The sequence below is a fragment of the Oreochromis aureus genome, linkage group 23 (assembly GCF_013358895.1).
Source record: "Oreochromis aureus strain Israel breed Guangdong linkage group 23, ZZ_aureus, whole genome shotgun sequence".
In the NCBI taxonomy this organism is placed as follows: domain Eukaryota; kingdom Metazoa; phylum Chordata; class Actinopteri; order Cichliformes; family Cichlidae; genus Oreochromis; species Oreochromis aureus.
Window position 1 is genome coordinate 27276830 of NC_052963.1, and position 25190 is coordinate 27302019.

Sequence of the window (25190 nt, forward strand, 5' to 3'; positions counted from 1 at the left end):
CGGCTGCCACTGTTATTTCCCAGCAGGAGTACGGAAGCGCAAGGGCATAGGAAGACACAGACACTAAATACAAGAGGGAAACACGGCAAAGAGGAAACACCTGGGAAACACGGCTGGCGCTAATTACACTGACAAAACATGGAAGAGCAAAACAGAACATGACCCACACCGACGAGAGACTATCAAAGTAAAACAGGAAGAACACAGAGGACTAGAGGAACAGACAGATGTACATGAAGACAAGGCTGACCTAAAAAGGGGAGGAATCACAGACTATAAATACAGAATAAATTCAGGAGTATAATCATACTGGGCTAAGAAATAGAAAAAACAGAGAGAACCTGATAAACAAACAAGACTCGAAGAACCAAAAGACAAGAGACTCGTATTACTGGGTCAAAATGACCCAGAACTGAAAATTTTTTAAAATCTGTTACTGTGTCACATTTAACCTCCCAGGACGCGGCGTCCACATATGTGCACATCACATTTTGGATTGTTTAGACCAAAATACTAAATTTTGCTCTACAAGGGCCTGATATCCACTTACGAGGACGTTATATTGTCACTGTTCTATTGAAATTTAAACCGAATGTCCTCATATGTGGATCTCATTTTTCTCAGAAACAAAAATTAGGTTAAAAAGAATCAGGTAATTCTTTGTTTTTACATTCATCAGGTCCCAATCAGCCCAAATAGCAAGGAGAAATTAAAAATGCATCCCATGAAAGAGTTCAGGTCTTAGGAGGTTAAATTAAAGACTTTCAAAAATCAATTTTCTCACAGTCAATATTTGATATGTTGTCTTTTTCGTAGTTTCAGTTCTGTTTGGGATTTAACTGTAAATCACTCCATTCTGCTTCTTTTCAGACTTTAATCATCATGTCAGCTTTTTTCTTTTGGAAATGGGACTGTGTTTAAAATTTGTGTGTTCAGATCTGCATAAACAACTAAATAGCTCAAATATAGTAACTAAAACTGATAAAGAATACAGACAGGGAGGATTCAAATAAATATGAAATGTTGGACTGAGTTTTTTTTTTTTTTACAGGTTTTCACAGAAGCTTTGACTTGAGGCTTATCTACCTTAAATCCTAAACCACCTTAAAGCAGGATAAACCTGGTTTAACCTTAAAGGTCACATTAATTTGAATCTGACTCAAATGATCTTACAGGATTTTCTTGATGTCCTGTCGTCCAAGAAACTAACACTTGACATGAAGAAAGAAATCCTCCCACGAGCAGAGGAGCAGCAAGTCCTCAGTCATCAGACTGACCTCTGTCTACAAAATCTGAATCCAGCAGCTATCATCCACCTGTCCAGGTGTGTCCATCAGCTTTGAGGCAATGTGAAGGGAGGAAGCTGAACTTGAGAGTAAACACTCTCAGCAGCAGCAGATCGATGGGGGAGCTGGATCTCCTCATACTGAAACACAACAGCAGCACTGAGTACAGGACAAAGTAGCACTGAAGGAGAACAATGAGCAGGAGCTGCAGGGTCACCTGTACACTTTGACTTACCTGTGGAGTCTCCAGCCCCTCACTGGTCCCAGCTGGAGGGAGGTTTGCCTGATACTTGCTGATTCTCCTCTTCAGAGACAGCGACACACAACTCAGACCTGCCAACAGACCATCAGGAGAGTCACTTCACCTTCACACTCACATCAGCACTCATCACATACAACACATTTCTCCACTGCAGAGAAACCTTTCAACATCTGACACAACACCTGGACAGCAGAAGCACAGCTGAAATATTTGGCAGAACACAAAGAGAGGAAGTAGAGTTTTTAAACTGTGACTGCTGCAGGTCTGAACTAAACTCTGATCAGAAACAAGTATGAGCTCTAATTAATTCAATTCAATTCAATTCAATTTTATTTATATACCACCAAATCACAACAGAAGTCGCCTCAAGGTGCTTTATATTGTACAGTAGATCGCACAATAATACATACAGAGAAAAACCCAACAATCATATGACCCCCTATGAGCAAGCACTTTGGCGACAGTGGGAAGGAAAAACTCCCTTTTAACAGGAAGAAACCTCCGGCAGAACCAGGCTCAGGGAGGGGCGGCCATCTGCTGCGACCGGTTGGGGTGAGAGAAGCAACACTGAACTCTTTCCACACAAACAACAACAGCTGCAACACAGCTTTGAAGGTGAAACTCTAAAAGGACCTGAGCTTATATCTCACACTCCAAATAAAAGACAAGAACTACATGCAAAAGTGAAACTTGAGATTTGTACAGTTTAAATTTTAAATTTGAATATGAACATCTGATGTTCCGATTGTTTATTTTGGTAAGAATGATTAAACCCCATTTAGTTTTATTTTATTTAATGTCCTGCTTGAATATTCAGAATGAGTTTAGGCAAGTGAATTCTGCTAGCCACGATAAGCTAAAATTTAATAAACAATATTAAAAAATTAAACAATATTTTTCTTCAAATAAGTCATACATTTCTTTATATTTGAAACATCTATTCACTGTCTGTGTTTTAGCTAGCAGTAACATCACTTATTTGGTCTTACACATTTGTTAGTCTTGCTAGCTGCACTGTTTGGGTGCGGTTCAAGTCTCAACATGTTTTAACATAATTATTCTGTCCATGATTAATACTGAAGGTTTATTTTGTGTGTACTTTGAGTTTTACCGTAAAAAACCTTTGAAAAGCCAAAAGCTGGAGGTCGTGTATGTAGTGACAAATGTTGCATTCGGTGTCGAAATTGTGTCGGAAAAATGTTATGATCACGTGAAGGTGAAAATTTTAGTGGGACTTGCTTATACAGCGGCCGACCTGCATGTTCCGATAGGAAGGCGCTAGACTGCATGAACGTGTGCTACAACTAATGTGCTGCTGTGGCGACCAGACTTGACTTTGTAGAAGGAACTGCTGCTATTTGCACGAGTCTGGGTTTTTTTTTAATGGGACAGCTGTCCTGGACATTACAGAGGTGGGTCGTGTGGGTAATCATTTTAGTGGGTAGCACAAAGCTGATTTAATGTGGTGCAACTCCACTGTGCTAATCACTCTGAGCTGCTGCTGCTGCAGCCAGTCTTTGTCATGTTTAGTGCTGTGGCAGGATGAAGGACCCAAATGCAGGACTCGTAAATGGAAAAGTAAGACAGGGAAGTATAGGCCTCTCTGCTTAGGCAAGTGCCCCGCCGGATTAAGTGGTGGAGGATGGATAAATGTCAAATGTGTGTTTGTTTTAACCTCCTTTATCTCATTTGTATGTATAAGTAAAACAATCACCTGCAATAGAAATAATATAAAAATGATTTGAAATATGAAAAATAGTTCTTGTGGTATTTTTTTAAATTACTGAACATAAAACAGCTTTTGACTGGGGTATTAAATACATGATGAAGTGATAAAAATGCATTCTTTAGTTATACATTACCAAGCAGTAAGACAAACATCTTAAATATTGCATGGGGGGGGTTGTTTCATCAGCATATAGGCAACAAAATCCTTCTAGTGTTGCACATCATGTGGAGATGCAGAGACTGCAAAAGAGTCAGAAGCTCTGAAAGCTCAAGCACTACAAACTTAATCACAGGCATTACAGACGAGGCCAGTCATATCCACGCACTGATTTTAACTTGTATATATAGATTCAAGACTTGGAATGCCTTACTGAACCATTTATCAAGAAATCATCCAGTCCAGCAAACAGTTACCAAAGACTTCACATGAGAGTTTACAAGAACTGCATAAATCATAAATATAGAAAACATTCTGACACTTGCAATGCATTTAAGCTCAAGATAACTGAGAAAAATCAATTAGACTGTGTTGACCAGTTGCGTGCTGGTGTTTGATTAGGAGAGTGCAGTAGAGGCTGATCCATATCCTTAATGTAAAAGGAGTGATTCTGAAAACATAGAAAAGGATATCGAACTCAAACTTGCATCAGTTGTTCTTAGGTTGAAAGCAGTTTTCACGTGTCAAATGTAGCTATGAACGAACTATTGCATGAGTTAAACTATTTAATCGGTTCTTTGTCCCTGCCAAATACATTCAGAACTATAACCACAATACTACATGATCAACTTTGCCAGTTTGACCAGTCAGTTGTTGAAAAACCTGCCAGGGAAACAAGAGAAAATGAGCTTTTGTGTAAAGAGCAGAGCATTTCATTAATACTGTATACTGATGATTTTAAAATATGCAAGCTTCTGGGTAAAGGATCTAAGAGGAAACATAACATTTGTGGTTTATACTGGATTATGGGTAATTTGCCACCAGGGTGTAAATCTACCCTGTTTTCCATTTACCTGGCTGCTTTAATCAAAAGCAATGATTTGAAGTGCTATGGTTATGAGAAAGTTTTAGAACCTTTACTTAATTTACTTCTAATTTTGAAACCAGAGGGGTTCTTTGTGTCAAAGTTGGGTAGAGCTGTAAAAGCCACAGTTCAGTGTGTGGTTGCAGACAGCCTTGCTGCCCACAGTATTTGTAGCTTTGTAGAAAACTTCCCAGGGTCATACATATACAGAATTTCAAACTACAGAGGTTAGCAGTGATGTATTTAACCTCAGAACTCAAAGCATCCATGCAGATCATTTAAAAATTCTTGAGGAAAGTAAATTTTTACATTAATTCCATCTTTCCTTACAATTAATGTTGTTTGGCTGTTAATCTTGTTAGTTTGGTCTTGAAGATGTCAAAAATAGTGACTAGTGCTATTACATTATGTCTAAAAACATGTTCTGAGTAAATGTAACGATTTAGAGTGTGGATTTTATTTTTTAAGAGGAGTTGTGTTAAGTACTTGTGAATAGTCAAAATCTGACTCTAATTCAACGTTAGATCTCTGACAGGGAGACGAGCTAATCTAATGGCTACTCAGAAGGCAGCTGTGACAAAATTACATTTCTCATAGTGTAAAACAAGATGGACCCCAAACATCCAGTCTGCATAACAATCTGGGATGCAACTAGGTTTTGCATTCTTTGTGTTTAAGAAAAAGTCGTATGTCATTATGCCATAAGCATGAAAAAAATGTTTTCTTTTTTGTCATATCAGGAATACTTCCTGATTCTACACTCTAGCAGGTTGCTGACAGAAACTAAGTATTTATGAGTACTGTTGTGGAAACTGTTGTGGAAATTTTAACAATATACCTTCAGCCCCATCCTTTAAACCTTCTCCCTCACAGAGAGAATTATGACCTTGTTTTCTGCTTGGCCGTCACCCAAGGACACAAATACAAGAAGATACATCCCTGATAAGGAGTCTCACTATCTATTTAACGTCTCCCATGAACTAACAATGGCCTCACTGTGTGTGCATATATATGTGATAGAGCATAAGGCCCATTTGTAGTGCGCATGCATACAACTAAGTGAGAAAGTGATATTACTATTACTAAAATTATATGGTTAAAATATGCGATTAAAAAGAATAAAGAAAGAAAAAAGAAAAAAAATATGTGATTAATACATCAGAAAAGAAATCTGCCAGGACAATACTCACAACCCCACTCAGGCAGAAATGTCCCCTGTGAAGTGTCAGAAGAATGCCTGATGCATAATTATTTGTGCAAAACTGCTCAAGAATTTATGACATTTTTACAATAAAATTTAAAATGTTTCATTTGTCCAATGGAGATTTCTTTTTTAGCCAACTTGAATTTCTGCTTACCATGAAAGTATTTTACTTGTATTTGAAAAACTAAAATAAAATGCTAAACACACATTTGAGATGATTTACATTCAAATGGGTTATTTTAGTATAGTTAGTAAGTTCATAAAGTTTTTATTTTTTAGTAAGTATAATCTGAGTGATAATGTACATTTGGATAATTCGTTGTTTTGATTTGGAACAACTTAAAAGTTTGACTTTTAAAATTGAGTCAGAGAGATTTGAATTCTTTATTTGAAAGAAGCTGAACGATTTGAGTAAGATTGACTTAAATTTGTCAAGTCAAACAAACTTAATAAATTAACTTGGATAAACCTAATTTAATTATTTGTTACCAACTGAAGCATTAGATAATTAGTTGGATCAATTATTCTCTTCTTTCAGTGTACTAATTTTCAGAGCTGCATTTGTGAAATATTTATATCATCTTTTTTGCTAATTTATTTTTAATATGATACATATTGTAGACACCTGCATGCAGACACCACTGACTGTGAGTGATGAGAAAAATAATCTAGCTTAAAGTTTTGCAGATTTTTGACTTTACCTCAGAAATAGTTTTGTAACTATTCTGAAACCAATCCAATTTTTTTATAGAGCACTTTACAGCATAGAATCAACTAAAAACAACTAAAATAAAACTAAAAACTAAAAATAAAAACCAACATCTCACATGGTGTCAAAGGCCAGGGTAAAGAGGTGGGTTTTCAAGAGTGACTTAAAAACAGGTAAGGAACTGGCCTGTCTAATCTCTAAAGGAAGCTCGTTCCACAGTTTTGGAGCTGCTACAGCAAAAGCACGATCTCCTCTAAGTTTACGCCCAGTCCTGGGTACATTCAGGAGCAGCTGATCAGCTGACCTGAGAGAGCGGGTGGGTGTATAAGGCTGTAGCAGCTCAGAGAGATAAGATGGGGCGAGGCCACGGAGAGCTTTAAAAGCAAATAAAAGAATTTCAAAATGAATCCTAAAAGAAACGGGCAGCTAGTGAAGTGAAGCTAAAATAGGGGAAATGTGCTAAAACTTTTGAGTGCCAGTTAAAAGACGAGCTGCAGCATTTTGCACCCTCTGTAGATGAGATATATATGATGCGCTGACCCCAATGTAAAGTGCATTACAGTAATCCAGCCGAATGCTAACAAAGGCGTGGATCACTGTCACAAAGTGCTGCCGTGAAAGAATTGGCTCTATTTTTGCCAGCTGCCTGACCTGAAAGAAGCCAGATTTTACCACTGCCTTAGTTTGATTATCAAACTTCAGCTCACAGTCCACTTTGACCCCCAGGTTTGTGACAGTTGGCTTAAAATACTGGGCCAAGGAATTTAAATACACATTGGAGGTCTCAGTGGGGCAACCAAAAACCATCACCTGGGTCTTTTTATTATTGAATTTTAAAAAGTTAACAGACATCCAAGCCTTAATGTCATCGAGACACTGAAGTAATGGCTGTGTGAGGTATGTGCCATAGATCTGACAGTCATCAGCATGATAGTGGAATGCAATGCCGTGTTTTCTCAGTACAGAAACGTGATCTGATGGTTACATCTATGCACCTCTAAATGCACCACGATGCTACAAACTGTGGAGGTGTGCTGATATTAATAAAACAGCAAACCACAATGTGAAAAAAGGACAGACTCACAGATTACCACAAAAACAAGTGCAGCATTCAAGCTCAGAGAGATAGAGACGACATGACCACTCTGCTGGTTTTCGCTCTTATGTTCAGCTTTTGGATCTGAAAGAAGAAAATGGACACAGGTTGAGAAATAGGTTAAAGAGTGTTTAAAGAAACATGTCTTACATGTTTGAGGACTTTGGGGCTGATTAGTTGAAGAAGTTTGTGATCTACATTTCAAGAAAAGTTTGAGAATGAAGTTGTGAACTGGCCCAGCCGTCAACACTTTTTAACAAACTGTTTTCTTTGAAGCGTCAAAGTTACTGTAAGAAGCTGCCTTCAGTTTCAGCCTCTCAGACTTTTGAAGTCTGTTTATTTTCAAAGCTTTGGACCCTTGTGAGAGTGAAAATAGTTTTAGTTACAGCTGATTTACATAAATAAGAAATAAAACCATGTTCACTTGATAAAGGTTTTAAGTTTCCTGTGAAACAGCAGAGTTGGACTCAGAAAGCAACACTTAAAACTCAAAACAGCTGGAGACTTACAAAGTAAATATAACAAAGGCTAGGGACTTACTACCATTGCATATGGCAATGTCCTTTAATTACTAGATTTTGGAAAAATATTGCTATAGAGCTTCGGTCAATCTTTCACCAGACGATCCCACTGAACCCTGTGCTGTTCGTTCTGGGTCTATCTATAGCAGGGCTTTCTCTGTCTTTGTACAAATGCTTTTGTTATGTAAACTTTTACATTTATACATTTTTTACATGTGTACGGTTTCAATGGATTCAGAGACAGCCTCCCACTGTTACACAATGGTACAGAGAAACATTCAAGGTGTTGCCAGTGGAGCCATTATAAAGGTCAATTGTAATGCATTCTGTAGGATAAGGCGGCCTTTGCTTGATCACCTACCTCGTGACCTTGCTGTGTTAATACATAAAGGGAGATCACATTTTGTTTTTAAACATAATAATTAATGTCTGTATTCCTTTTTTTCTTTTTTCCTTCCCTTGACTTTAAATGTGGAACACTCTACATATTTTGACCCAGACATGTACATTTGTAACTCATGTACCTGTATGTTTTTTTTCTTTCTCTTCTTCTTGTTTGTATTTGGCTGTGCTGATTTGTTGCTGTTTGTGTTCCAAAAAAATCAATAAATTGTTGCTATAAAAAAATATAACAAAGGCAAGGAACGAATAAAGTGACGCACAGAATCTAACTAGGAACATACAAGGAGGACACTTTTTTAAGAAACTACATGATGTTTTCAGTTTGAGACTCAAGACTTTTATGTTGTAAGCTGTTATTTTTAACTGTATCAAATACAGCATGACCATGACAGGAACACCCTGCCAATAACGGGTCACTGGTGGAAGAAAAGATGTTGCAGATAACTATTCATATCCAGAAACACGACAATGAGGTGGAACCAGTGGCTATATATTGTAATGTGTCCATTCAGAACAGGGAAGTATTTGGTGTAGTCTTTGGTTTCCACCAATGTGCTAAAACTGGAGGCTGCCTTTAACCACGAGGTCACTGCCTGATGTGAACACCTCTAATAGCAGGACTCTGAGACCACATCCTCCACCACAGACATTGAGCTGTTTTTAATACAATGATCCTGATCTGCACCAACATTTAATGACTTCTTGCTTTGACTGAAAACATAACTTTGATGAAGCTGAACTTGTGAGATTTAGCTTTGGACGCATTCATACGTACACGTTAGTACAAGCTTTTTTCCCAGAGTGTGCTTGGGACCTCCAAACAAACAAGACTGAGTGGAAAAATAACATGCAGCACCCCGAGACCTCACTGAGGATTCACAGATAAAATAACTAAGAACATTTTAACCGGTCATTTATTTAAGGTGGTATGCTGGCTGCGAGGGGGTCATGTTTCTGTAGTTTTCAGCATTAAAGTAAAAAACTTTGTACTTACCTGAGACGAGGTGGAAAGTCTCCACAAAATGAATATTGCCATCTCTCCTGATGCCACAGAAGTAAAGCCTGCAGTCCTCTGCTGTAAAGTTCTTAATCACAAGTTTGTTTCCCAGGACTGAAAATTTGGTTTCAAAACCAGGAGAGCAGTAGGTAGAGCCTGCTGAAGAAAAACTGCGGCCGATACATGCTCTGAACTGACTGTAGATCTCCATGTACCAGTGTGTGTCTGATGTCTGATTGGAGCAGGTTAGATTGACATTGGTCCCCAGCTCTCCTCTGACCTCGGTCACATTCTCGGCCTCTGCACAGAGCAGAACCACCAACAGGATCATCCACAGGAGAACCATGATCAGCGTCAGCATCCACAGTCATGAGAAAGCAGCTCAGCTCTGATGGACTCTGACACAGAAGTGCTCTACACTTCCTACTTCAGGTGCTGTTGTATTGTCTGCTCACAAACCGCAAATACCAAGTAACTCTACAGGAAGTGAAACCTATTCACCTTCAGCCAGAAGTCTGCATCAGAAATTAGATACAGTAACCCTAAAAGCAGGAAGGTTGACCTTTACACCTGAGACGACAGTGATGTCTTTAAAGTACAGAGGAGCAGAGAATGTCCTGACTAATGATCATGTAGTACTAGTAGTAAATGTTTCAGTAGAAATAAAAAACAGGATTCAAATAGTTTAAATAAATCAAAAGCATAACCAAAGATCACTGTTACTTTACAGTTTTTCTCAAATGCTAAAACACAAAAGCCAATCCTCTAAACCAAATGACCAGTTGTCTAAACACATTTACTAAATCTAGCCATCATTTACCAATATCATAAACACATGTGACATGAAGACACAATTCACAGAACACAATCCTCCGTCGTCACAAATCTAACCACATCTTTCCTTGCTAAGACACAAGTTGCAAAAGAACTCTGCTCATATTCTCAAATGAACCACCTGTCCTCAGACATCCTGGTGAACTTCTATCGCTGCACCATCGAGAGCATCCTGACCAACTGTATAACAGTCTGGTACGGGAACTGCTCCGCCTCAGACCGGAAGGCGTTGCAGAGGGTCGTGAAAACTGCCCAGCGCATCGCCGGAGCACCACTTCCTGCCATAAAGGACATCTACAGGAAGCGGTGTCTGAAAAGGGCTGGGAAAATCATCAGAGACCCCAGTCACCCATCACATGGACTCTTCACCCTCCTGCCCTCTGGGAGGCGCTACAGGAGCTTCCGGACTAAGACCACCAGGTACCGGAACAGCTTCTTCCCCACAGCTGTCAGACTCCTGAACTCTGCCTCCTGACATCTGACCCACGTTAAACTCATGGACTGAACATACACACACCCACAACCACTAGCACTTTATCACTATCACAATTATCCTAACTGCACTACTGTATAGTTCTGTGTGAATATCATTCTGTACATATGATAATTTTTCAATCCTACAACTGTTTATAACTTGCATAGTTCACATTCTGTATAACTGTATATCTCAGATTTCTGTATAGTTTTTATTTCATATTTATATCCTGTTCATAGCCTGTACATAGCTTGTACTCACTACAGCCTGTACATACTTATAGAATATTCATAACATACTTCACACTGTGTACATTATAACATACCATAATAGACCCATTTCTGTAATATACTTACATGTCTATATTATTGCTAATATATATTGTAATATACCTACATCACGGCTAAAGCACTTCTGGATGGATGCAAACTGCATTTCGTTGCCCTGTACCTGTGACATGTGCAATGACAATAAAGTTGAATTCTATTCTATTCTATTCTATTCTATTCTATTCTATTCTAAATGAAAGCTCATGTGATGCAAAATGCTTGCCACAGTCAGCAATATTTGAACACAATGAACATACCTGGCATCATTCATTACACACAACGACTCAAAATTGAAGACACTTGTTGCTAATGCTGTGAACACATGTATAAAAGCAAGTTCAAAGTGCAGATTCCAAACAAACACAATAGATGAAGGCAGAGTCAGGGGAAGAGGAATTCGATGCAGAGGAGGGAGAAGAGCTGGCCCTGGAAGAAGAGAAGCAGGCCAACGAGGAAGAGGAGTTCAAATCAGTTGTGACTGTATTGTAACACATGTCAATTGACAACACATGTTTCTTTCTTTAGAGTTGAAAGAATGCCACATAGAGGTGGGATGGTTGCCATATTTACAGCTGCACAAGAAACCCTCATTGTGGATATGGTTCGTGGGAACAACCTCATCAGACTCCGGGAGATCAGAGACAAAGTAAATGCCGATAACGTCAACTTTGAGAGCAGTGACGATGTCAGCTTGGCCACAATAGACCGAGTTCTCCGGCGCCAAAAGACGCAGATGAAACAGGTCTATAGGGTTCCCTTTGATCGCAACTCTGCGCGACACAAAGACCTACGTTACGAGTATGTGCAAGTAAGTATACATCCATGTTCACAGTACAGTTAGTGGACATACTGTGTTGCTCAGTGGCCTACATTACTTCTGGACAATACTGTGCTACCTGATTGACTGTTGTTCTGAACACCTGTGCACTTTCACATTTTCACAGAGGATATTACAGTTGGACGCGATGGCCAGACCTCATGAGTACCTCTTCCTGGATGAGGCTTCAACCTGCAGAAACGAAGGCAAAGAGGCCGTAACATCATTGGCCAAAGAGCCATCACTGAGGTCCCTGGCCAACGGGGGGGTAATATTACCCTTTGTGTGGCCATGGGTTCGGAGGGGCTTGTCCACCAGCATGCTGTCCTTGGGTCTTACAACACCCAACGTCTCCTCACCTTCCTAGAGGAGCTAAAAGACATCCTCCTGGACCACCAACAACACCATCCTGGGCCTGCACATCACATTTATGTGATCATTTGGGAATATGTCCGCTTCCACAGAACAAACCAAATCAGAGAGTGGTTCACCACCAGCAGTGACCACTTTTTAAATGTCTGTCTGCCACCCTACTCCCCTTTCCTGAACCCTATAGAGGAGTTCTTCTCATCATGGAGATGGAAGGTTTATGACAGACAACCATACACAAGAGAGAACCTCCTAAGGGCAATGGAGCTGGCCTGTGTTGACATCCCAGCGGAGGCCTTCCAAGGGTGTATTCGCCATTCCGGGGCGTTTTTCCCGCAGTGCCTGGCAAGAGACAATATAGCCTGCGATGTGGATGAGGTGATGTGGCCCGATGCAGCTCAGCGACACGATGCTGCACAGTGATTTGGTGTGTGTGTGGTGTGAATAACGTAAATAAAAAAACTTCACACCCTGATCATGTTTTCAAGAGTACTGTTGTGTGCAATAGATTCTGCTTTTGCATTGAGTTGTGTTACAGTAGTGTACGTACATGCAGGATTTTCTATAGATTTATACTCTTCATATGAAACTCATAAATCTAAATGCCTAATCCTCTGCAGAGATCTACGACGATCCGTTACTGTATAGTTTCTAAAAATATGAATTGGCAGTTATGAAAAAAAGAACCTTCTCACAAATTGAGCATTGTGTTTTCAATTGTTTTGCTGTAGTGTGTAATGATGTGTATAGTGTTTACATTTTTGAAAGCTCCGAGCTGCTCTTTCGGTGTGAAAGTTTGAGTTTTGCAGTGGGAAGGTGTGGTTGTGTTTATGTAGCTTTAGAAAAGGGTGTTGTGTTTAGACATTGGGGAACATGGTGGGAACGTTTGTGAAATGTGTTTTAGCATTTGAGAAAACTGAAATATGTCTGAGCTGAAAAAGTGGCTCCATCTTGTGTCTCTAACCAGTTACTGCAGAGAAAAAAACTTCAACTTGACTAGAATGCGTACTCTTATACTACAAATACTTCTTATTCTCTCTCTAACAGCGGTGAAGCTTCAACTACAGTATGTGGCAGTAGCCTGTGTACTACTACATGACTGCAACATGCACTACTCCCTCTGACAGTACTGCTTTTATTACAACTGTTTCTCCTTCATTTACACTACAACTATCATCTATATTTAGTTTATACTTCTGTTTCCTTTTACGTTATTTTCTACTGTACTTTCTAGTTTTCTATTTTTCTACTGTAAAACCATGGGTAATAACTTTTGTTATGACCAGAAATACTACCCCATTACTGCCCCTATTGTCAGCACTGATACTGCAAACCTAGCCCTGAAACTGGGTCAGACTGTCTGTCCCTGACTTCAGCCTGGAGAGGGTTTCAGTTCTGACACTGTTAGTGAATCTCTCTGTCACCTGATCCGATGGTGTTTAATTGCTGGTTTGTGCTGCGACTCTCACTCTGATCATTATTTCAAATATTTGATAGTTCTCATGTTTTATGCTCAGTAACTTTGCTTTCTGTTCTTCAGTCGCCTGCCCACTGCCTGTGTGAAACACCTGAATCACTTTTACATGTATGATTTTATACCTGCAATTAGAGATGGCACGATACCACTTTTTTATGTCCGATACCGATATCATAAATTTGGATATCTGCTGATACCAATAAAAATCCGATATAGCGTATTTTATAATCAATAAAATGTTTTTTTTTAATTATCTTGCTGCATTTTGTATAAGTTCATACTCAAGTAAAAAAACAAAAAAACATTAAAGCTATTCTGTTATACTTGTATGCAAAAAATACACTGCACACCAAATATTTCATAGTTCAGCAACACTGATCAATCTAATAAACGTAAACCTGCACCATCCTCCCTGTTCTGGTTTTTTTAAAGAGTACTTAGCAGAAATATTAAACAACCTAACTAATAGGGCTGCCAACTCCTACCAAAAAAAAAAAAAGGACCACCCCCCACCCTCCGACTCATGATGCTTAATCGACGTAATCAACTTTAATTTATTGCACGTGCAAAAAAAATGCACAGAAATCAAGTATTTTTCTAAAGTAATTAAGTAGATTCAACATCTTTCTTCAACAGAATTGCAGACTGTGCAGATGATACATCCCCAAAGGAAAAAGTACTGTAGCTTACTATATTATATTACTATATGTATATATTAGACTTTATAGTTACTATATTACAATAATGGACTTTCATACATTTTACATCAGATGAAAACTTTGGGTGTAAGATTCAGATAATTATTTATTAAAAGCTAGACAAGGACAGGAGTAGCAAGACAAACTAGAGAGACAGTGGGCAGAGGGACCAGACATGGACACAAGACAGACTAGGGAGACGAGGAGCAAAACACAGAGATGAACATGTGAACAGAGACAGAGACAGACACGGCATGACCGAGAGACTGAAAAAATAAGAGAAAACACAGAGATAAGGAGACGAGGGGACGAGGACAGAATGGACATGCAGGGACATTAACAACATATATAGAGCTAAAAATGCAAATGATAAAAAGTCAGTAGAAAATACAAAACTAAAGACCAGCAAATACAGAACTAGAATATGAAAATCTCCTAAATCCAAAAGAACGAGTCACAAAACCAAAATCAACTTTAAAACTGGATCCAAAATATTACGAAATATCTCTGATATATAAATATTGTGACATATTACAGAAAAATAAAATATATATAAATAAAGTTGGAATTGAGGTTACAGCTTCAGGACCATGGAAAGTGCATGCAGTTTTCGCCATGATCTGATGAGCTCAAACACATTTTTAGTGTTGGACCTGCACTAATTCAGCTGCCTGCACTTTAACAATGTTTTATTTTTTAAACAAACACAGCAAAGTGTTTCTGTTAACACCATCAGGCATTTTTTGCCTTGCAGCCCACAAAACTAACCACACTTGCAGTCTTATTTGGAGACTGCTTTTTTGTCCTTTTTAGTAAATATAGTCATATTTACATAAAGAAGAAACAAAGGAAAATAAACCTGACAGTTACAGCATTGCTAACATGTGTGAGAGTAGAAAAATTTAACAACCTCTGAATTTCCTAAACCAAAAATGAATGAATCAAACTGAAAATGTGCACAAACATGAATTACATGTACTTTAAAGGGTAGTAGATGAGTGTGGGAATACGAGGTTTTGCTTCACCTGCAGAAAAAATAAAGACTTCCCTGAAACTGACATCTTCTGGAGGACAACGTGTGTTTCTAAACCCGTAGATGTTCAGGATTCCTCTGCAGTGTGCACTAGCATGTCCCACATTATTCAAGACTCTGGCTTTGACCTGTCTGCTGATAGTAACTCAGCATACAAGTGTCTCTGTTCTCCTCTTTGCCCCACATTTCATGCTGGTGTTGTGGGTCTGTCCACTGTGGGGAACCCACACAGGCCCCACGGAGACATGTTTGCTGTGAAGCCAGAGATCCAAGAAGACACAACATTCATGACTTCCAAAGAATCTCACATTGTGATTGGTCGTAGCACTCAGGAATAGCTCAGTAGGTAGAGTGGTCGCCCCATGATCGGAAGGTCGGGGGTTTGAATCCACTGAACAGTTACCCTGAGGTACCCCTGAGCAAGGTACCGTCCCTCCACACTGCTCCCTGGTGTGCCTGCTTAGTGGCTGACCCTTGCTTCACTGAGTGAATGGGTCAAATGCAGAGAGAGTAATTTCCCCACGGGGATCAATGAAGTATACATCATTATTATTATTATTATTATTATTATTATTATTATTATCATTCGACAGGTTTGCACTTCCACTCATCTTAACAAACTCCGGCTGCTTTGTCAGTGTTTCTGTCTCTCTGTTTGTTCTTTGAACTTTCTCATGAAATCATGAACATAGATGATGTAGTTCACTTTTTTATTATTTTTATTTCTTAAATTGTTAAAACTATTTGTTGTTGATGGGCAGTACTGTGCCGAGGCTTCAAAGCTCATAACAAGAAATCCAGAAAGTCTTTTATAAAGTGACGTCATTGATGACACTGAAGCCTCGCTGGTTCAGAAAGTGGTTCGAGTGTCGATGTGATTTATGTCCACATACAAATCACAATGTATGCCCACATAATTTACATGTTTGTGTTGGAGACATCACATGAAAGTTTTTTCTCCAAAGCTAAAGAGCTCATTACTAAAAATCTAACTGACCAAGTCCAAAATATTTTTAGAAAATGTGAATGAAGTCACCATCAGCTGAATATTCATAAGCACAATCATCGTCCCATCACTGGAAAGCAGTGCAACACTTAATGTCTCATGTCCTGTTTATTTAAACACTGACTGAAATAATATTGATGAGGTTTTTTCCACATTGATGGACTTTTATTATCCTTATAAAAAACAGATGAAATGAATTAACTACACAAAGTCATATTAAGGTGTTTTTATTTCTTTGATTATCTCCATGCTGACACTGTTGGAACACAGCCATAAGGCCATAACAAATAGTTGAAATGAGGGAGCTGTGTGCACATGAAACCTCGAGAAAGGAACTTTTTTTTAACCCCTTGGAAGGAAAGTTTCAAGGCTTCACTACTATTTATCCTTGCAGACTTTCACAGAGCATTAAATCCCTCTCTCTCTCGGAGAGAGATGATGTCACCTATTTTCTTGTAATTTCTCACGTGAACATGTTGTTTTTTACTAGTTTCAGTTCTGTTTAAGCTCTGAATGTAAATCAGTGTATTCTGTTTTTTCACACACACATTGTCACACAGTAACAAAACCACAACATGACACATTACACTGTCTCATTATTTATTTAACAAAAGCTAAACCAACTGTTAAGCCCAGCCTTACTGTTTCCATAGGAATAAACAGGATTTGTAGCAGCCAGGTACACATCAGTAACTGATCGTCAGTGAGTATGAGCAGCTCTATAAAAGCAGCGTTGTTGGCAGGTTGCAGGTCTGGAGCGTTCAGGTGTTTGTTAACACAACGCAATGATCTTCTAAATTCACTCCAATGTCAGACGGTCTTGAATTGAAAAAAAAAAAAAGAAAGAAAAACTACATCTCACACTCTACTTGATCTATTTATGACTTTTTAAATTTAATTTTTAGTCTCTGGTAGTTTTAAAATTTATATTGTTTTTATTTTTTTTAAATCTCAAAATTTTCAGACTTTGCCTTTTTTTGTCCAACATGTTTCATTGTAACGTTCACGCTGTGTTCACTATAATGTGATGAATCAAAGTGAAGTGTACACATATTTACAGGTTTTTACAGCAGGTTTTGGTTCTGGTTTAACCATCTGAAGTTCTGAACCACTTTAAAAAAGGTTTGGCAAAAAGTTGTGAAATGTGAATCCAGCAGGTATCATCCACCTGTCCAGGTGTGTTTGTCAGCTTTGAGGCAATGTGAAGCAAGGCAGGTGAAGTTTGTAGTAAATGCCCTCTGAAGGAGGAGCAGCAGATCGAGGCGGGGGCTGGATCTCCTTCTGAAACACAACAGCAGCACTGAGTACAGACAAAGTAGCACTGAAGGAGAACAATGAGCATGAGCTGCAGGGTCACCTGTACACTTTAGGGCCTTTCCCACTACTACCTACTCGGGTTTGCTTCACTAGGCACATCATTTTCCCTTAGGTGGTAGTACCTGATACTAGGTACTAAAAAAAGTAGCTGGTTCCATGTCCTTGTTTTAGAACCTACTCAGCCAGAGTTTCAAGCAATCTGAGGCAAAATGCAACATCAATAGACTCCATGCCACGATTGGCTATTTAGTGGTGTCATTTAATCAGTCATGAGAGTGACTTCTTCAAAAAAAAAACCAGCATTTTTGTGTTACTATCGCATACAAATGATGTCACAGGATTTGCTACTCAATTGTACTTGAAAATGACCCAAACTGGGTCGAGTTGTGTAGATACTAGTAGAAAAGTGTTGTCTGAGTTACCTGTGGAGTCTCCAGCCTCTCACTGGTCCCAGCTGGAGGGAGGTTTGCCTGATACTTGCTGATTCTCCTCTTCAGAGACAGCGATACACAACTCAGACCTGCCAACAGACCATCAGGGGAATCACATCACCTTCACACTTACATCAGCACTCATCAAATACAACACATTTCAGGAAGCCCAGTCAGCTGCTCCTCCCCAACAATGTGACACCTAATGAGTGCATAACGGTTCCTTCCTCCCACTCCTTCCAGCAGAGCTTTGTATCATTCACAGTTCAAACTAATCTTTATCTCATGCTTACGGTGGCCCTGAAGTGCAAATCACAACAACAAATTGCTACGCACTCTGAAAATGTTTATGTTTTTCCTACCAAAATGCTGACTTTAACTAATTTAAGTACATGCAAATTTTCCCTATAATTGTGTTACACAAGTGCAATGTAAAACATTTCATGTAATGGAAACTGGTAAAACTGATATACATTAAGTTTTTACAAAGCTTTTTTCATTAAAGTCAACCATTTGAATAAATAAACCTTTGATTTGACATATGTGACTTAAACTTATTGCTTCATGTTTACTGAAGGTGAAAAATCATTTTTCTGAGTTCAGCTTCTTAGTTCAGGTTTTGTCATGATCCTGGGTGTGACCCAGTGTTTTGTGTTTGATTTCTATTTGGTGATTATTGTTATTGTTTTAGTTCTTTTGAGGTTATATTTTGTTGGTCTGGCTTCTAGTTTCAGTTTCTTTACATCCTCTGTGTTTCACATCTGGTTAGTTGTTGTCTCTGTGCTTCATGTTACTTCTGTTTCCAGGTCTGTTAAGTTTCCACATCTTAGTGTCTAGTCTGCGTCTTTGTGAACTGTCTCATGCTTCCTGTTTTACTTTGGTAGTTCTTGTCTTATGTAAACGTTTTTAGCTTTGCTTCCCTTGGTCTCGTCATGTTTGATTACTCCTAGCTGTGCTCTCCTCCTGTGTCTCATTCCCTCGTTATCCCTCTGCGTATTTGTCACTGCTGCATTGCGCCCTCACTGTGCTGTGTTGGGTTTTTCTCCCCCTCTCTGCCGTGCTCCCTGTTATCTTTGTTTCTAGCTTTACAGTGTTTAGTTGTTAATTTCCAGTTTCCGTGTTCTAGTTTGCGTTTGATTTTTTTTTCCGCTATAGAACAATAAAGCTGCCTCTTTAAGTTTTCATTCTGTGACACACATCTGAACCTTGATAGTTTTAGCTCCGCCCCCTTTAAGAGGACCCTAAAAATTGCACCTGCTGAGGGTCAACACCCATGCTGTCTGTGTTTGGACATGCTGTACTTTCAGTTCACACTGATCATTTTACAAAGGTTTACATCATTAATTTAAATTTTCACCTTTATTGTGAACATCTGGTCTTCATGCAGCAAAAGCAGAATTTAAGCCCCTTTTAATGGACTTATCTCAACAAAAACTAACTAAAGAACAAATTAAAATCCTTGAAGTAATCTTGAGAGCTGCATTTGTACAACACAGATTTTATTCTGTAAAATGTTATAAAATTTAGTTAAGGTGTTTGCATCCAACCATGTTTTACTGAAATGAAAAAATAACAAACATATAAATAAAAACAGCTTCATTAATGAACAGGAGGTTTGATTGCTGTTCTGTAACATGATCTAATGGTTGCACACTGGAGACATGGTGGTATTAGCAGCAGAGCAGAGACACCACAAAGCTTTAGACAAAGTAACAGACTCACAGATCACCACAAGAATGAGTGCCGCGTTCAGGCTCAGAGAGCTCAGGATGACAAGCTCACTCTGCTGGTTGCTGTCAGTGAGTGCAACAGGTTTTTGAGTTACATCTGGAAAGAAAAGGGAGACATTGATGAACAAGTGTGTGAAACATGTCTGAGGACTTTTCAGCTGATTACTTTAAGAAGTTTGTGATCTAAATTTTAAGAAAAGTTTGCGAATGTTGTGAACTGGCCCAGCTGTGAATACTTTTTAACCTTTTTTTAACCTTTTTACCTTTATAACCTACACTTTAACCTTTGAATTTACCACCCCTCTGTGAGAAAAATGCATTGGTGGTCGCTTTAATCACTTGTCTCAATACTGACATCAGACAAAGCTCACAACCCGCCCACTTCACTTCACTAAAGGTTAGCTTATCTGTTGCTGCTACAAGATGGTGTATTTTGCTGACATTCGTTGGCCTCTGGTCACCACATCACTGCTGGTTTCCTACTGTATCATTTTGAGGCATTAGACAGCTACTTGATAGAAATGCACTGCAATCAAATTCTAGGTTCAGATCCATCTAATCAAGCTGGAGAAAATTCAGACGCTGTCATTCAGAAAAGATCGTTTTCATTGGAGTTTTATTGTAACCACTTAGGATTTACTAGCACACCACTGTACTGTTTAGGGTGAGCGTCGTGGTCATGACCACCAAGGTTCAACATATTCAGAAACTCATCATGATTCAGAAGATCTTACAATACCAACACATTGAGGGTTACATATGGGCTGTGTTTTATACAGTTTTCTTTTTTAAACAAGGTGGATGTTCATTGTCCCATTAGCCCACTCCTGACTGTGTTACTTATAGAGTTACTTCAAGTTCAGCTAAGTTCATTAATACCCACGTAGTCTGAGGCTGTTTGGATCTTTATTTTGTTATGATGCTCTTCAGATTAGTCTAGTCTTTTTTTACAACTTAAATAGCAAATGTACTGCATTTCTCTGTCAGAGTCACATCAGAGGTGTAAAAAGAAGAAAACCACAAGGTCACTGCCAGACCTATATACCTTTGACAGATTTAACTGACAGTAGAGCATTTTGACACCACATCCTCTAACAAAGTCAGTGCAAAAATGTTAACTACTCAGTTACCTGAAATGAGATGGAAAGTTTCCACAAACTGATTGCTGCCTCCTCTCTTGATGCCACAGAAGTAAAGCCTGCAGTCCTCTGCTGTGAAGTTTTTAATCACGAGTTTGTTTCCCAGGATTGAAAATTTGGTTTCAAAACCAGGAGAGTAGAGGGTAGAGCCTGCTGAAGAAAAACTGCGGCCGATACATGCTCTGAACTGACTGTGGATCTCCATGTACCAGTATGTGTCTGCTGTCTGATTGGAGCAGGTTAGAGTGACATTGGTCCCCAGCTCTCCTCTGACCTCGGTCACGTTCTCGGCCTCTGCACAGAGCAGAACCACCAACAGGATCATCCACAGGAGAACCATGATCAGCTTCAGCATCCACAACAAGACGGAGCCGTCTGAAAGCAGCTCAGCTCTGATGGACTCTGACACAGAAGTGCTCTACACTTCCTACTTCGGGCACTGATTATGTCGTGTGCAACACCTTCAGACAAACCACAAATACCAAGTAACTCTACAGGAAGTGAAACTCCTTCACCTCTAGCCTAACGTCTTCAGCACAGCGCTGGCATTGCCTTTACTGTAGGATTAATTCAGCAACAACAACACTTTGTACAATCACCATTTCAGGTACTAAATTGATCTGGCCTAAATATACAGTTACAATGTGCATATATATTTGGAGTGTGGTGGGTGGGGTGCAGCTTAGAGAGGTAGCTGTGTGTTATGAAGAGATAAAGAGTCTGATGAATCCGGCTGCCCTGACCTCTAAAGGTAGTACTAGTAATATATGTTTTAGCAGAAGTAACAGCAGAAGCTACATCGATGTAAACTCTGAAACACTGAACAGCAGAGCTGATGGTCATCATTAGTTGAATATGTTGAGGAGCTGATCAAGTGGCTCCATCTTGTGTCGTCAAGCTGTTATAGCAGAAAAACGCAAATATTTAAATATTTAGAACTATCATAGTACTCATATTAAAAATCCAGCTCTATTCTATAATAGTGCAGATACAACAAACTTCTACTACAGTTCAAAAGTCTCCAAAAGTTTGAAAAACTGACATCTTTATGTATAACAAGGCTCAGCTGATTGATTTCTGGGAACTGGAACTTAATGATCATGAGCTTGATTATATGGACACAAATATTCCACGCACATATATTACATGTAGGTGCAAGACCATTTAAGCCTATACTGGATTCTCTAATGCACAGAGAGCCACTGCAAAGCGGTCAGCACTGGCGTAATGCAATCTCTCATTTTTGTACCACTCAGTAATCTGGCTGCATTATTTGACTAACTCCAGTCTACATGTGCAGTGTTTTCGGGGCAGCACAGTGGTTAGCACTTTTACGTCACAGGAAGAAGGTCCTGAGTTCAATTCCACCATCACACCAACATCTTTCTGTTTGGCGTTTGCATGTTTTCCCTGCATCTGCGTGTGTTCTCCCCGGGTACTCCAGCGTCCTCCTGCAGTCCAAAGACATGCAGTTAGTGGGGTTAGGTCAATTAAATCTAAATTGCCCACAGGTGTGAATGTGAGTACAAATGATTGTCTTTCTCTATGTATTAGCCCTGCGACAGACTGGTGCACCCTGCCTATCGACAGCTGGGATAGGCTCCAGCCTCCTGTGACCCTGAAAAGGATAAGTGGAAGAGAATGGATGGATGGTGTAGTCTCTTCCAGATTGGATGTTTAAAGATTGGATCTTGCAGCAGTTCTGAGCTGCAAGATACTCTTGGCCACAGGATTGTTGTGCTTTAACAGAGGGAGTTTAAAAAAAATCAAGTTATATTTCAACCTAAGAATGGAAGGTGAAAAATGTGACGTTTGTTTTGGACTCTTGTAGCTGGAAAAACTGTGGGACACACACATGGTGCACACACTGAGCCTTCTTAAGAAACAGTGATTTCCAAGATTCAAAGCTAAATACAGCTCTTCATTATCTGCATAATAATGAAAAATGATGTTTATAATTAATTTGACTTAGAGGGAGGAAAGAAAACAACAACAACAAACTACCGGCTCCAACATAGACCTCTGTGGGACCCCAAATGTCATCACTGCTGATGCAGAGGAGTGTCTTCCAGTGTTAACTGAGAATGTCTGAATTTAAGAAAATATTTAGACCAGTTAAGAGCCAAACTCTGGACTGTGTTCCAAGTGCTCAATGAGTAAGTCATGATGTCAAAAGCAGCACTCAAGTGCACCACAACTAAGATGGAACCATCAGAATTGGCATGAAGTAGAATATCATTTGTCACTTTCAAATGAGGAGACTCGATACTGTGGCAGGTGCTGAAGTCTGATTAAAAGGCCTCAGATATTGTTCTTGTCCAGAAAGAATGAGAGTTAAATTAAAAACAAACTATTCTAGAACCAGAGCCAAAAATGGCAGTTTGATAATTATTCAGGATATTCACATCCACATTTTGCTTCTTTAAGAATGACTGGACTACTGCATGCTTAAAACACAGAGGAACTATACATAACTACAACCATTTTTAATAGTGAGAACATTCCATCATATTATGTCAAATGTTTCCTTAATAAACCAAGATGGAAGAACATATAGAAGTGGAACATGTCATATGAGAAAGTCATTCTGAGAACTAGAAAAGGAAATAGGTTTGAAATCCTCAAAAGTGGCAATAACTGGATGATGAACAATGGGATTATCTCCCAAAGTTCCAAAATCATACATTAATTATTTTCAACACTAAGAAGTAAATCCTGAAATTCCTCCACAGTTTTCTAAAGATCCTTCATTGAATCAGTTGTTAGTTTACCAATGCATTTATTTTAATTACTACACACACTGCTACCATCCATATTGTTGAGATTACAGTTTTTCTGAATTGCTAAAACACTAAATCCCATTGTAAAAACTAAACTGTCAACTATGAAAACGCTTTCATTAAATCAATCTCACAGTTGCCAAACTCTTAAACACCATTCATCTGGTTAGGACACCATTTGCAAATCTGAATCTCCCATTTACCAAAACTCTAAACACGTTCTCAAACACAAAACACATTTAGCAGTGTGGTGCACTTGTACCCAGACCGGTGCACACAGGCCACAGAAGTTAAACACAACTAACACACTGTTTTCACCATGAACACACTACCACTCAAAATTGAAAACACACGTTTCAACCTCTTCTTCTGCTTTTTGCGAGATTGAATACAGCTTCATCCACAAAGATGTATTCATGCGGCCTAACCACTGAGTCAAGCTCAAAGATTCTCTGTACACAACAAACTAATTTTAGTTCTGTAAACGAAATAGTATGATGTATACATGTGCTATGTATACAAGTATACTTATACAGTTTTTTCTGATGGCTTAAGCACATATTTTGTAACTATTGGCTATTTTTGCAAAACTCTGCACACAAATAAGAAAACCCTTCACCAAATCAGCAAAACATTGTAGTTTTCTTGCAAAAGCTAATAAACCTTGCTTAACTCTCCACACCTTTGTAAAAATGGTATTTTCGTATCAAACAGTTAACACAAGCCATCATATTAATAAGCACACAATGCACCAACTACACACTGATGGTATGAATAAAAAACACATCTGGCTTTTGCTTTCTCTGTGCACAAGGTAGGCTATGTCAGTTTGAGGTCATACTTTTGTCATAGATCCGTAAACATAGAGGGATCCAAACTTCAAGTACTGGTGTTTATTCACACACATCAAAACAAACACAAGTGTTTATTTCCAAGTCAAAACAAAATATTCATTTCACTGAGGAAAAAAAAAAGAAATCAGTCTACATCGTGTCGTCTCTCTGGGTCCGGCCACAAAATTTTGTCTACATCACATGAAATGTCCTCTAGTCCAAGGCACCGGGGAAAATATCTTCTGGAATGGCGTATCCAGGCCTGACATGATGCCTGGTCAAATATCCCCACATGCCTCCTCCATTGCCTGTAAAAGGGCTATGCATGGATGGGGATGACGGTCATAGATCTTCCAGTGCCAGGCAGAGAAGAACTCTTCAATTGGATTCAAGAATGGAGAGTATGGGGGAGGTTGAGTACAGTGAAGAGTGGGTGATCTGTAAACCAGTTGTGGACCAAAGCAGCCCTATGGAAACTACCATTGTCCCATATGACAATGTATCTGGTCTGCTCTGGTCTCTGAATATTAGTGAGCATGTCGTGTAAGGTGTCCAGGAATGTAATAATGTGTGCAGTGTTATATGGGCCCAGGGCTGCATGATGGTGAACAACACCATTTTGACTTATAGCTGCACACATAGTTATGTTACCACCACGTTGTCCTGGGACATTGATTATGGCACGGTGTCCAATA

General features: G+C 39.1%; 2 protein-coding genes across 2 annotated transcripts; both read right to left on the bottom strand.

Moving 5' to 3' along the window:
- Positions 1-32: 32 nt before the first annotated feature.
- LOC120436287 lies at positions 33-9573 on the bottom strand. Its single transcript, XM_039607051.1, has 3 exons — positions 9225-9573; positions 7296-7391; positions 33-1619 (listed from the first exon to the last, which is right to left on the bottom strand). Exons 1-3 carry the CDS (start codon positions 9571-9573, stop codon positions 1309-1311), a joined length of 756 nt encoding a protein of 251 aa, XP_039462985.1. The 3' UTR covers positions 33-1308.
- Positions 9574-16656: 7083 nt separating this feature from the next.
- LOC120436391 lies at positions 16657-21298 on the bottom strand. The gene is made up of 4 exons (XM_039607355.1): positions 20874-21298; positions 19736-19840; positions 18005-18102; positions 16657-17546 (listed from the first exon to the last, which is right to left on the bottom strand). Exons 1-4 carry the CDS (start codon positions 21235-21237, stop codon positions 17451-17453), a joined length of 663 nt encoding a protein of 220 aa, XP_039463289.1. The 5' UTR covers positions 21238-21298; the 3' UTR covers positions 16657-17450.
- Between the last annotated feature and the right edge of the window lie 3892 nt (positions 21299-25190).

Bases quoted from the DNA above. Each gene is read 5' to 3' on its own strand.
- LOC120436287 (XM_039607051.1), bottom strand. From the start codon at position 9,573: ATGGTTCTCCTGTGGATGATCCTGTTGGTGGTTCTGCTCTGTGCAGAG. The intron at 7,392-9,224 runs GTAAGTACAAAG...TTCTTCTTTCAG, and splicing joins GACTTTCCACCTCGTCTCAG to ATCCAAAAGCTGAACATAAG. The intron at 1,620-7,295 runs GTGAGTCTGTCC...GTCTGTTGGCAG, and splicing joins ACTTGTTTTTGTGGTAATCT to GTCTGAGTTGTGTGTCGCTG.
- LOC120436391 (XM_039607355.1), bottom strand. From the start codon at position 21,237: ATGCTGAAGCTGATCATGGTTCTCCTGTGGATGATCCTGTTGGTGGTT. The intron at 18,103-19,735 runs GTGAGTCTGTTA...GTCTGTTGGCAG, and splicing joins ACTCATTCTTGTGGTGATCT to GTCTGAGTTGTGTATCGCTG. The intron at 17,547-18,004 runs GTAACTCAGACA...GTTGTGTTTCAG, and splicing joins AGAGGCTGGAGACTCCACAG to AAGGAGATCCAGCCCCCGCC.